Source organism: Pleurodeles waltl, chromosome 7 (assembly GCF_031143425.1).
Source record: "Pleurodeles waltl isolate 20211129_DDA chromosome 7, aPleWal1.hap1.20221129, whole genome shotgun sequence".
NCBI classification, from domain to species: Eukaryota; Metazoa; Chordata; class Amphibia; order Caudata; family Salamandridae; genus Pleurodeles; species Pleurodeles waltl.
Window position 1 is genome coordinate 1,339,206,852 of NC_090446.1, and position 13,849 is coordinate 1,339,220,700.

The following is a 13,849-nucleotide window of genomic DNA, read 5'->3' on the forward strand; positions in this document are numbered from 1 at the left end:
TGCACTACAAACTGCACTTTACCAGTACCAGAAAAGGGCTACATACATTTGGAAGACAAAGTAGACCAGGTTTGTGGGGTTATGGTGAGCCAACACACGGTGAGACTGCAGCTCCGTGGGTTAAGACTTAGTATGTTGAGACCTGTGGTATCACATAAATACTAGAGGCTTAGGGAACACTGAGTACATTGAGACTAGTATTGTGATCAGTGAGGAGAGTGTGCATTCAATAGTTAGATTTCCCTATGCATCTGTTCCTGTAGCTGCCTAGGATAGTAGCAAAAAGCAATTAATTGTATTTAGACAGTTTCTAAATTGAAGTCACTTGTTTACAGCTGTGTCTGCTGAAATAGTAAGTAGGAAGGAGGGAGTAGAATAGCTCAGTGGCATTTGGATTGGGAAGTGAAAGTGTGGACATTATATTCATAGGTTGCTTTTAACTTAGTGCTAAATGATGCATGCATGCTATTCTTAGCACTGGAAAAGCCAATTGGTCTATCTTCGATGTATTGGCATATGCAAACAAAATGTGCACTTCGTGTTTGCATGTGTTAGCACATTAATCCCTGACCAATTGGCTTTGTCAGTGGTTGTTGAATTTGCAGGGAGGCCCTCTCTCAGACCTTTCCTTGTAACTGAAGGGGCTGGTCAGTTGAGTGCAAATTCCCACCTACCACTCTCATTCCCAAGTTAATTTAAATGCTAAGAATGTTAAAAAGGTGATGTGTTATTATGGTGGCACTAACAATGGTAGTGATGGCGTTTTCTATCTACTTGAGATGCAACAATTTCCTACTTTGTATCTTCTACGCCAATCGGCGATGACCGTGTGATAGCTAGACCTTCCGAACTGGTTGGGTGGAAATACTGCTGCAGTACTTTCAAGATGCAGACCTACTGCTGTATGCTGATTTCACCTACGGGTGGGTAATTGTGCCTGTATCATCTTTGAAAAGGACTGTTTCTGTTTAAGAATTTCGTAGTTAAAACAAGATTTATAAAGCGTCTTTCGCTCTCTTCACCAGCTTCTAAGATTCCACATTTTAACAAGGCTTATCATGAACAAAAATGCACTTTCCACCAGTACTGTGCATTTACGATCTAGACTCCTCGGAATGGGCACATCATTACTGTTTATGCTCCCACTTACCACCTGCTCTGAGCATAACACCCCCCCCCCTCCCCTTGCGATAAAAAAAAATGTCAGGCAGGGATGGAGGCAGAGGACTGGTTATTGTTGGAGCTGAAACCTCAAGTGATTTTACCGCCGAAGATTTCCTGCCTGTAACCTTGGGTCTGGTTTGCCTGCACCTAGGACACCATGTGAGTTATGATCCAGCAGAGGGAAATTCCACATGGGAATTCCGCTTCACCTCATTCATAATCACCAGATATATCCAGATATGTCATGAATCAATACAGATCTAAACAAAGAGACTGTGAGCATCCGCGTTACCTCGTACAGTAACCTGTACTGACTACAGCGTGAGAGCAAATGACCAAGGAGGGTCTGTGGTGTTCAGCAGACCCGGTATATTGCAGATTAGATGGGCATTGGCTTCTTTCTCTCTTTGTAGGTGTCAAATTACTGAGGGGACATGGATATGTTCCTAATAAGTGTCTGCTCATGATGATGATGATGACGATGAAAAATTGATTAAAGAATTCCAAGGATTAAATCTATCTTTTCTGCAGCAACTACGGTCCGACTATCCACGTACAGAACGAGGCAGCAAAGCAGGGATGCCAGCAGGTACTCTGGCTTTATGGGGATGACCACCAGATCACTGAGGTGGGCACCATGAACATCTTCTTGTACTGGATCAATGAGCATGGAGGTAAGATGTCATCAATAACCCTCTTGTTCTTATATACTTAGATTTAAACATTGTTATGGAGGACGAGAGGCGTAAGGGCTTTTAACTACCGAGTACTATGCGCTATTGAATTACCCACACACATGACACTGAATGTAGCACATACAGACCACAATGCCTTTTATAACCAGGTGGCTGTGGGTGGCCTGTCCTGAGCTCCTCCTCTGATATTCTGTGGAAAAATCTAGACAGATGACGTGAATATCAGTGCAGAGGGAGCTTTCTGTGGTAGTGAATAGTATTTATCAAACAATATATTTTATACAGGATGCTTGTTCATTCTGCCTTCTCGGCAGAAAAGGGAACAGAGAGCCATAGACTGAAGTACAGTCTATAGTACACTTGAAAGGCGTTCCACCTCTGACCTAATTCTACAAAGGGTGACAGTCTCCACCAGGCATCAATACCAAGCATATGAAATGTGATTTATAACTAACCCATCACTGTTTCATACTATACCTACAGGGTAGCTTCACGTGTGTGGTTTGAGTGTTTTGTCAATAAGTGTGATGTCTGAATTACGGATTCTAGATTTTTCTCATTGGTAGTATGTGTAAGCATCCTTCACAAGCAGCAGCCACCACCAAGGCCAAACGGTCTACAAACAGTTGGCCATTTGACCTTGTTTGTGGTGGAAACAGTTGAAGTTTGGAGATTGTTGAAGATTGTGAATGGTGCAGCATCTGGTTGGCAAAGCGGAGCATTTCAGTACTTTAAAGTCCAAATTATCGTGCATGACTTTTCTTAAAGTGGGATTGAATTGCTGGTTTGAATTTATGCCATTTTCAAATGATACTATATTCAGGGCTGGTTCCAGGACCAGACAAAGCTCCATATAGACCTTGAGCACTACCTGCATAGCACGCTTTTTTTTGTATCCAGTCATTTGATTCACCATTAAAAAGTGAAAGATGGTACATAGCACAACAAGCAAATGCGCTTTACAAGTCCCAAGCCTCATTACAACAACATAGTGGTTTGCTGGTGCCTTGCTACGCTGAGAAGTGACCATTACGTACATAATGGTGGGGTCATGACCAACTGGTACTTGCACCCGTTGTATTTCACCATTAGGTTTGCCTTGCAGTTTGTTTTAAACATGTTACCTGCCTCTGGTTTGTTCAGCCAAAGTTTGTGTATTGCGAAGGCATTTCTTGCTTAACCCTCACCAGATGTCCTCCTCCTCTGCTTATACATGGCTCCTTTTTTTCACTCCATAGTTGCAGGTGCTTTCTGCCCTCTGGCTTCAGCACGTCTTACCTTCTTGCTTAGGCCTCTTGCTGATCAAATGACGCGATCCCTTCCTGTTGGGTTTACTCGATTATAACCCTTCCTCCCAGGATGCACTGCTTGGGTGTACAGGTAAAGAAAGGCCAGAGAGGAGAAGGGCATACTGTTGTGTCATCCTTTCTCTTTAGGCAAGTACAGCTTTGGGGTGTGTTCACCATACTTCTTATTCTCCCTTTATATTTTCCTAACTTTCCCCTTGACTCCATAAATCTAGGATCTTTCTTCTAATAGGATTTCTGATACATACCTGCTCTTTCTGGCTCCCACTTATATCCACAAGTGTGGGTTGCGGCATCACCACACCTGTAGATCCCGTGTACTTGTGGTGTCTGTTGGTTTTCTTGGGTTGCAGCATTACAGCTGATCAGTGGACCCCATCTACCTATGCACTTGTCTGGCAAATTCTTGGGCCAGTGGATGTTAATGGTTTGCATAATCCCAGTTCCTTTAGAGCAGGCTTCAACACCTCATCTACCTGCATCTGTGTTTCACACCAGTCTTTGAAAGAACAAGGTGATAGATGGAATGCTTCAATTAGGCTCAGCCACTGAGAATTGCTCAGGCAACGTTCCAGTCCGTCATTTGTGTCCACCATGCCACTGTAGACAGAGCCCTGTCATACGCAAAACAGTACCTACCCTTCTCATGGCAACAGCATATCCGGAAATGCTCTGCCTCTGCCCCCTCAGAAGGGACCACTAGCATATCTGCCTGGTTTCAGCAAATGTGGGCCACGTCCAATGACCTATTTTTCTCAGACACATTTTGGAAGTATTTCAAAGTGTGAGATTACAGGTTTTTTTTAACCCTTTGTGCAAAAAGTAACACGTAACACGAGTAATTAATTAATCAATGCGCAGATCTAAAATTGGGGATATAAGATAGAACTAGTCTATTGAGTCTCATCTAACCCCATCAGTATCAATGGCACTAACAGCCAAGAAATCTTAATGCCCTTTTTTTCAATGTGAAGCAGATGGCCTTATCTCCATTGATCAACAAACAGATATGTTTGAGGGTTGTACATATGTGGGTTATGTTTTTGTCATCATCAAGGTAGTGGAGTGCTGTACAGAGTCAAAAGCAATGATACAGTCAACAAGTGATTAGAGAGGTAGGTGGCTTTGGGGAACAGAAATGTAGTGCTGATGAATCATGATACAGTGCTTCCACACTTTCTGCAGAGAGGTGGTCCTGACGGTTCTTTTAGTATGCCTCATTGTCTTCAGTCTGATGGTGTCCTGGATGTGGATGTGCCAAGAACCACCAGAGATAGCGTCTGACTATAATTTGGACTGTCCATTATTAAGTAATTCATGGTTAAGTAGTCGTACCACTCAGATAGTCAGTGCTTAATTTGAGCTTGTTGTTTCTGGTGCAGAGCACCAGCACTTATTTTTCTGCCTCAAGCATTTATGGCGAGCTAAAGACGCATAGATGAAAGACTGAGGAAGAGAAAAAGGAGGAAGCTGAAAGAGTGAGCTGAAGGGGAAGGGAGTGGCTGTTTATGGATCGAAGAGGCCCGAGATGGCTTCAGGATTAGGCTGCCTCAGTATCCTGTGCTCGCACATTTAATTGCAACAGCGTGTTTAAGAGGAGGGCTTTGGGCACCGGCACGTTTTTATTTACAAATTAAGCACTGCAGATAGTGCAGTGAACAGATTGACTTTGACCTACCCAATGCACATATTGAAAAGTGCCCGAACTGTGCCAAAAACTGTATAGCGAGATTCAACGTGGATACTTTGCAGTCCATAGTGGGGTGTTTTTAAAATACTTACCCAAGGCTGGGTCTGCTTTTGTGTCTAGTAAAAACAGGAACCAGATAAAATATATCCGTGTAACAGATTGAGAGCTTGTTAATGGTTCACTGTTTTAATATACTATTAATATTATTATTATTATTACTGATTTACTGACCACTATATGCAGTAGGAACATTCCTACTGCTGAGTGGCTGAGTTTGACAGGTTCCCAGCATGCTGTGTAAATGCAGTCGTCTCTCACGGGTGTTCCGACCTGTGGCCTGGGGGGCGTCATAGCTCTGTGTATGTATTAAGAGCATCATATACATCCGAACTTGTATACATCATCGGCACGCCATACATCTTTGAGCGCGAGTCATGCCGGAAGGAACGTGGAAGTGAATGTTAGTCTGTAGATTTCCTTGATGTTTTCTTTTTTCAATCTCTCCTGAAGGCCATTTTAGGAGAGCGATGCCTGTGGTATTGTTTTGAGTTTCTGGAAAGGTCCGGCTATGATGCTTGAATATAAATTAATAACATACATGCCAACGTTCTAGAAGAAGGTGTGAGATTTAAAAAGAATATAATCCGGAAAATATATTTCCTACATCGAATTCTATTGAAGAAAAGTCAATTTCAGGCGGGAGACAGCCAAGTAATTTTTGATTCAATCGAGAGTCTCCCGTCTGAATCGGGTCTATTGACATGCATGTTAATAATGGTACTTGTTTTGTAAAGTGTATCAGCCAGACGTCTCATCAGTGCCAGTAAAAGACAGAATATGTACCAATTTCTTAGGCTGTTGTTGTTAATTGTGTGTTATAATTGTTTGCTTTTCACTTTCGGTGAAAGTCGAACAGCAATCTGTTCGCATAATGTATTTCTTCCACGTTGCCATTAATTAACGCGGCCTTTGGCCTGAGGTGACTACTACGCTTTACGGGGTGGATTTTACAAGTTGAGCTCAGCCTGCGCATCTTCCCGGAGCGGCTGAGGGGGCGGTGGACCAAACGAAAGCTGTGTCCCAGCTATGATTTCCTGAGTGGTCGCAGCTGCGTGCTGACGTTTTCGTTTTACAATTGCAGAGGAAGAGCTCGTGACCCCTCCGCTGAACGGCGTCATCCTGCCGGGAGTTGTCAGGCGCAGCCTGCTGGACATGTCGCTTCAGTGGGTAGGTGGTGGGTAGTAGTAGAAAAACACTGTCGCATCTAAGATACATTTACCCCTGATTTTCTCAGAGTATAATGCCTTGTTTGAAAACCACATAGTTATTTTGTACGGGTCTGATTCTGTACAATTTGGAAATCCACGCGGTCGAAATGGGAACAAAATTAGGCCCAGGAACCGAAAGAAAAAGTGGCCCACTTCTGTGGATAATTACCTTTCATGAAAGTTGCTTAGTATCAAGAGTAATGTTAGGAGAAATCTCTGATAAATTAAGATTTCTAAGTTCAAGGGAGTCACTGGTCAAGGCCAAACACACCACTAGACACACTATTATTCCACTGCAACTCACCCGGAGGTCTCTTTCCCCAACCACCCCCACCCCCTGATCTTCAGACCTATACATTTCTCCACCTCTGGTACCTGAATTTAGGTGACATATGGTCCCATACTGTGTGCTCCTCCATCCCCCTCCCAACCCAAAGATCCCTGAGTGTCCAGTATTATATAGGGCCATGAGTCAGAGAACCATGTGCATCCTTCGTGTCTGGAGGCTTCTATTCACCCTCATGGATCCAGGGCTCTTCCTCTTTTGGCTGTCATTCAGGAGCTTCACTGCAAACAATGTCTTTGGGGATTGCATAAAGATTGGTACTTAATATTTTGAGCGTAGAGACTTGATTTGAATCTGGAAAAGCTGTTAGAATTCACACCAAATGCCTTTTTTTCTCTTTGTGTCTCTATATACATTTCTTACTTGCTTTGTACACTTCTTTCGTCCCCCCCTTACAATATGTTTGCCCCTCCCTCTAGTTCTTCCTCTTTCTCTCATACTCTACTTATTTTCTTCTCCTTGATGTCTCTCATTCTACCTATGTCCTTCTCTCTCTCTCTCCCATTCTCTCTCTCCCATTCTCTCTCTCTCTCCCATTTACCCCTTGTCCGCCCGCCCTTGTCTCCCCTGTGGGGTTTTTCTTAAGTTATTTTTATATCTCTCTTGCTGTTAATCCTCCTGTTATTTTGTATCTCTCCTTGAAGTTTGATTTCCTTTCTCCGTCTTGCAAACCTTCCCCTTTTCTCCCGTCACGTTCTCTCGTCAGCCTCCGTCACTTCTCTCTGCCCCTTGACTTCCTTTGTACTATATTTAATGTTCTATTCTAATGTGGCCCTTTTATTGCGTTGTTGCAAACAGTAACAGGGCCCTCCTGTGCTCGGGGCAGCGTTTAATGCAAAGGAGAATTCCCAGAGGAAATTTCCTCTACCATTCCACCCTTTTGATGAAGGAAATTCTACTGGTGGATTGTACTCTACTTTTACCAGGCCCTCCTAGAATGCCAACAACCTCTAAACTAAGCCCTAGACTGATGGAGAGAATTAGGATAGTGCATGTGAGGTTTTAACCATTCTTCCTTATTTCTCATAGAATGTGAAATGTTTGACACCCTCACCATCACTTTCTTCATCATTCACTCTTTTTTTGCAGTTATATCTAGTGCAAACTCTACCCAAAGGTATTGGAGCGGTTTACATGGCATGAGTTAAATTATGTATGGACACATTCATTTTTTTTATGCACAGGTAGATGACGTGATTTGCCCGGAATCACAGGAAGTTATGCAGATGCAGAGACTCAAACCTGCTTCTCAAGTTCCAAAATGAGCAGCTATGGCAATTGCGTCATTTCTGATATCACTGTCTTCCCTCTGCTCTATTTTTGCTTTCCACTTTCTCTTCAACAATTTCTGCCCTTTTCTCTGCTGTCTTTCATTGCTTCTCCCTAATCTCTTCCCGCTCCCTCCCTCCGCATCCCTAGCATTTTTATCCTCTCTTCTCTACCTTTCCTTTCTTCTTTCCCTTGATTTCCTTTTTTGTCTTCCCATATTTTTGCCATTCTTCTCCACTCTGCTGTCTCACTTCTCCTTCTTTCTCTCTCCACATAACAATCCTTGCTCAAACCATTTTGTTACTCTGCAATGTCTATTCTCTCATCCCTTTGTCACTTTGTCCCAGAATGAACTAACGTTTAAAAAAAATCTATTTGTTTTGTGTTGCCAAAACATTTTTATTTTTGCTAAATTTTGTTGTTTGCATTATTTCTTATTTTCATTCAGTGGTGAACAGGAGTCCCCTCTTAGTTTTTAAGATAACAAGGTGGCACCAGGCACCAGGCACCTGGTGTAGGAAGCTGGCTCTATTTACTATACAAAAGTATGGTATAGTGTGCACAGAGTAGTATGGTTGAGCAGTTAGGCTTATCAGAGGGTAGTGCTAAGCATTTGTTGTACACACATAGTCAAGAAATGAGGGACATACTCATTGACTCACTCTAGGCCAATGTTTTATGTATCAAAAAATATACTTTGTTACTTTATTTCTAGAACCAAAAGGATCTTTGTTGCAGGTAAGAACAGTTTCAAGAATGTATCACTTTCTAATATCAAATGCACTTTGTTTAGAATTTACAGGTAAAAGATTTTACAGGTAAGTAATACTTTTCAATTTCAAAAGGAGACAGTGCAATTTCTCACATAAAGCAGTGCAGTCCTAGGGAAGGAAAAGTAACCACACAATTTGCAGGACAGTACTCAACTTACAATCCCTGTCTTCAGGGGTTAGAGTGTCCACAGAGCAGCTGGGTGAAGGGTGCAAACACAGCGTCTGGCACCCACTCCTTTTCAATGGGGGTAAACCAGGGGCCACAAAAATGCTGTAGACTTTGTCCAGGGAGTCGACTGAAGAAAACCAACGTCTGAACAGGTAAGTAGAGAGCCCACTGGATGTTGCTGGACCATCGGTTGGGTTCCTCAAGGCCAGGGGGCTGCGGGTGCAGGGGTTCCTTTAGGTGTCTGGAAATCCTCATCGGATCCTGTCGCGGTCAGGGGGGTCCTCTGGATCTAGACTACAGGCGTAGTCGTGTTGGTCAGGAGGGGGTCAACCCAGAGTCGACTCGAGGTCAGAATCACCTGTGGACCTTCGCTAGACTGGTGGACCACCTGGGTGTAGGGTGCAGAGTGGGCTGGACTCACGGATCCGGGCGGTTCTGGAGTCCTTCTTGGAGATTTCTTTGTTGACAGGGCCCTGTTCTCAGGAGATCTTGGTCCTTGGGTAGGCAGACAGTCCTCTGGGGGTTTGCAGAGGTTGGTTGTCCTGCAGGATAAGTTGTATTCTTGTAGGAGGAGTCTTGAAGCTGCAGACAAGGCTGGTATGGCTGGGGCCAAGTCAGTTGTTGTCTGGAGTCTTCTCTGCTGGTGAGGCTCTTCAGTTCTTCTTTTTAGGTCACTGGGAATCTGAAGAGCAAGGTTCAGGGGTGCCCCTAAATACTAGATTTAGGGGTGTTAGTGGGGTCAGTGGCCAGTAGCCAATGGCTTCTGTCCCTGAGAGTGGCTACACCCTTCCTTTGCTCACTCCCTTTTGGGAGTGAAGAGCACATTCCTAACCCTGTTGGCTCTCATCCTCCAAAGCAAGATATGGAGGATTCTGCCAGGAGCGGTTCCCGTCAGCTCTGGGCACCCTAGGGGTGGTCTCAGCTGGGGTGGACACTCCTTCTGGTGTTTAGTACTTTTCCTGCTGGACCTGCCGCCAAAATTGGGGCCTGGTCAAAGAGGGGGAGGTAGCATCCTCACTAGCTGGAGTGCCCTGGGGCAGTGCAACAAAAGGCAGGAGCATTAAAGGCTCACCGTCAAGTCTTGCAGGGGGGAGGTGTGAAGCACCTCCACCCAGAGCAGGCCTTGACCCCAGAGAGCACAAAGGCTCTCATCCCCTGGGGTCTGAATCTTGTCTGTTATTGACAGGCTGGCACAGACCAGTCAACCTTACACTAAAGGGTTGGGTGAAATGCAGGGGGCATGTCTAAGATGCCATATGTGTGCATTTTCCAATAAATCCAACACTGGCATCAGTGTGGGTTTATTGAGCTGAAAAGTTGGATACCAAACTTCCCAGTTTTCAGTGAAGCCATCATGGAACTGTGGAGTTCGTAATTACAAACTCCCAGCCCATGTACTCAATATGGCAGTTACAATGTCTAAGAATGGACTTAGACACTGTAGGGAGATATTGCGCTTGCAGCTATGCCCTCACCTTGCGGTATATTACATCCTGCCTTAGGGCTGTAAGGCCTGCTAGAAGGGTGACTTACCTATGCCACAGGCAGTGGTTTGGGGGCATTGCTCCCAAAGAGGGATGTGTACTTTAACTTTTTCTCCCCACTAACACACACAATGTGCAATGGCACTGTTCATGTGTTTGTTGAGGGATCCCCTGGGGTGGCACAAAACATGCTGCAATCCTTAGAGGCCCTGCCTGGCCACAGGACCCTTGGTGTACCACTGCCAAAAAGTCTGTGTGTGGGGGGGTAACCATGGCAAAATGGGGAACTTTCCTACACCTAGGGCTTGTCTGTCTGCTGCTGGAGATGAAAGTAGAGCCTCTTAGATAGCCAGCAACCATAATCCGTCTCCCTGCACAGCCCCTTTCACCCCACCCTCAAGTAATATTAGTGTCTGCTGTGATGCTCAAAATAGCACAGCCAATCCTAGTGGCCTCACTGTCAAGCTGAGAGACTCAGGATGGAGGAGACTCGCCACATGCTGTGCTCACTCTGTTTGGCCCATTGTTCTACTGCATGCAACAGTGAGCCAGCCATTTTCTATATTTGATTATAATGAGCTCCAAACTTCACACTAAGTTTGCAGTAGCCTTTAGGGCTAAGTGCCAGCAGCCAAGCTGACCTAGGCAAAAGTGATTTTATCTACAGCTGTAAAAACCAGTCCACCAGCTTGCCTTTGCCTCAGGCCCCTCATGCAATTGCCGATTGCCTGTCCTGCCAATCTGACGCTGCATGCATATTCAGGCTGGTTCAGACTGAAGAGATTTCTGATTCAGCCCCTCCCCCTTGAACCGTGCACAAATGTAAACAATCATTTTCGGTCTTCTCTGCCATAGCTATAACCCTGATGTGTGTGCATTGTCTGAATTACTTACAATGTGCAGATGTTTGGATGCGGCTGCTGCAACATTTCCATGTCTCGTTCTCCCTGAAACACAGATGCCCGTTTGCACACTTTACTGCACACTATTCTAGTGTGTTTATAATTGTATTGCGTATGATTTACCACCTAAAAAAAACCAGGCAACTGCAATATGTTTGCACAGGTCAGAGTGATAATTGCCAATGTAAGCATGACCATAGATCCTGTATGTGCGACTTGTGTTCCAGGTTTGTGTGCCCATAATACCTTTTACAGCCATAAGTTACATTTACGTGCAGGAAATAGTTTGTGATTGCAGCCCTTTAGACTTCAGCTCATGCAGTGAGGGTGCAGGGTCAGTATTAGGGCAAGACTGTTTTAGATGTTCAACTAGGGCAGCACCAGTTCCGGGTCTATGGATGTATTGAATTTCCCTTTGTAGAAATGTGACCCCCGCCTAGGAAATGGTGGCAAAATGTAACATCCCCAGGTGGCAAAAATGCCTGCACCTGCTCTGTGGAGGTAGTATGGTCCCAATTAATGCAGAGTTAATATTGATGAGCACTAGGTAGGTTGTCACTCACAGGTCACACACAGCAGGTCCATCATCTGTGGTGCAAGTACATTGGATGACTGTAACCATCCACTGTCGGGACAGTTGTCGTCACAAGTTGAAAAGCTGCTGTGAAGCTCTCACCATTGTAAGAAACGGGCTTGTGTGTAATTGTTCTAACAGGTGAGATGGCGCTATATGAAGGACCACTCTATTTTTTGTGTGGAAATGGCTACTTTAATGAGACCATGCATACCACAACCATTTCTGGCAAATGCGTTACAGATTGACTACCAACCTCACTATACCTCAAATTAAGCCTAACTAAAAAATCTCACTCTAAAATATCCCAAAAGTATTTGACCTAAGTGTAATTCTGTAGCAATCCCTCACTAAAATGCCCTCTCAAAATTCCACTAATTAATCTGGCCTCTTGGCAAAAGCCTTTAAACCAATTATGCTTCAACACACACCCACAACAAAGCTTTCCCAACCCCACACCTTTTCTCTCTTTCAAGCTGGAATGTCTGAATAGTAGCATGGCCAATCAGTGCTTGCAACAGACAAAAACCTACCAACCCGCTATCAAACACTGACTGCATCTGCTCGTCAGCAACAAATGCAACATAACCACACTTGAGCTATGCATTTGCATCATCCCACCCTGCCATAGTATCCCTGATTCTTCTGAAACACAACTTAATCCTTAGTGGCAGCTTTACAGTTCTTCACAAGATCTTGCAACCTGCTTACTGGACGGGGAGGGATAGCAAGGCAGGGTAAGCATTTTTGGGCACTCTTTATCTGCCGGTAATCTTGCCTATGTCTTCCTGGAAAGATGATCCCAGCAGCTATCCTCTCACCTTAAACTGTCACCACACCACCCGCCTGAAAACCCCAGTGGGGTTGGGGAGGGATTATAGCTCTGAACATCGCTGCCACCCCCACAACCCCTTTGAGTAAATTGGCACTGCATGAAGAACCATCCAATATTTATGTGGAAAGTGCTGCTTTAATGAGACAGGTGCATATCACTACAGTTTCTGGCAAATACCTTGCGCACTAACTGCAGACTTCACTATACATCAAGTTAATCCTGACCCTTAAATCCCACCCTTAAACTCCTCAACAAACCTTGACTTAAGTGTAACTCTGTAACAGTTCCACTCTTAAATGTCCTCTCAAAAGTCCATTCATAAATTGGGCCCCTGCTCTCCAACACATAACCACCCAGCCCCCCCAACCCTACACCTCTCTCTCTCCCTCAAGCTGGACTTCTCGAGTAGTAGCAATACCAGCCAGTGCTTGCAACCTACAACTAAACACCCACCTGTCTGCAACCAAACATTGACCACACCTGCTTGTCAGTGAAAAATACAATGTATCTCCATTTGACCTATGCACCTGTGTCATTCCAAATAGCCACAGTATCCCTAATTGGTCCAAAACTCAACCTAATCCTGAGCGTTATCTTAACAGTTCTCTGCAACAAGATCTTCCATCCTGCTTACTGGGTTGGTGGGCGGTGAGGTGGGAGGATTGAGCGGGGGTTTTGTGAGGAGGAGAACAGGGTAAACATTTTTGGCCACTCTTTATCTGCAGATAACCTTCCCTACTATCTTCTGAAAAAGAGGACCCCTGCAGTTTATCCCACATCGTAAACTGTCACCAAATGGATCTACCAATCACGCAGAGCATGGTTCATCAGCAACACTATCTTGCTGAAAAGCCCAGGTTGAGGAGGTGGGTCGGGGAGATAGCTGGTGCAGTTGCAGATCACAACAGTACCCTGCAAATGTCTTAGACACTACCTACCTCACTTGGGAAACGCTCTGAACCACTACTCCCTAACAACGAAGTCGTGGACAACGAAAGTGGAACAACGCTTTTGCTAACCACGACTTCGTTGCTTTGTGCCTTAACCACGCATGTGCTGAACCGCGCACATGAGTGGTTAAGGCAAAGAAGAAGGGAGTCGGCTGAGGAGGACAACGTGATGAGTCAGGTTAGTGGGGCTGTTTTAGGGGATGGGGGGTCAGGGTATTTTTAGTTTTAGGGGTGGGGTGGGGGGTTGAGGTTTTAGTTTTAGGGGCGGGGGTTTGGGGTATTTTTAGTTTGAGGGGAGGGGGCGTCGGGTGGTTTAGGGGAGAGGGGCCAGGTTATTTTTTGTTTTTGGGGTGGTTTAGGGGTGGGGGAACGGGGGTTTGGATAGTTTTAGGGGCGGGGGTTGGGGTGGTTTTAGGTTTTAGG

General features: G+C 44.8%; 1 protein-coding gene across 2 annotated transcripts in view; it reads left to right on the forward strand.

The window, feature by feature from the left end:
• LOC138246273 (branched-chain-amino-acid aminotransferase, cytosolic-like) overlaps nucleotides 1–13,849 on the forward strand; it is a 247,971-nt gene that overhangs the window by 146,828 nt on the left and 87,294 nt on the right. For both annotated transcript variants that reach the window (XM_069200703.1, XM_069200704.1), the window contains exons 7-8: nucleotides 1,696–1,838; nucleotides 5,998–6,083. In XM_069200703.1, coding sequence (XP_069056804.1) covers nucleotides 1,696–1,838; nucleotides 5,998–6,083 — 229 coding nt within the window. The remainder of the gene's footprint in view (nucleotides 1–1,695; nucleotides 1,839–5,997; nucleotides 6,084–13,849) is intronic.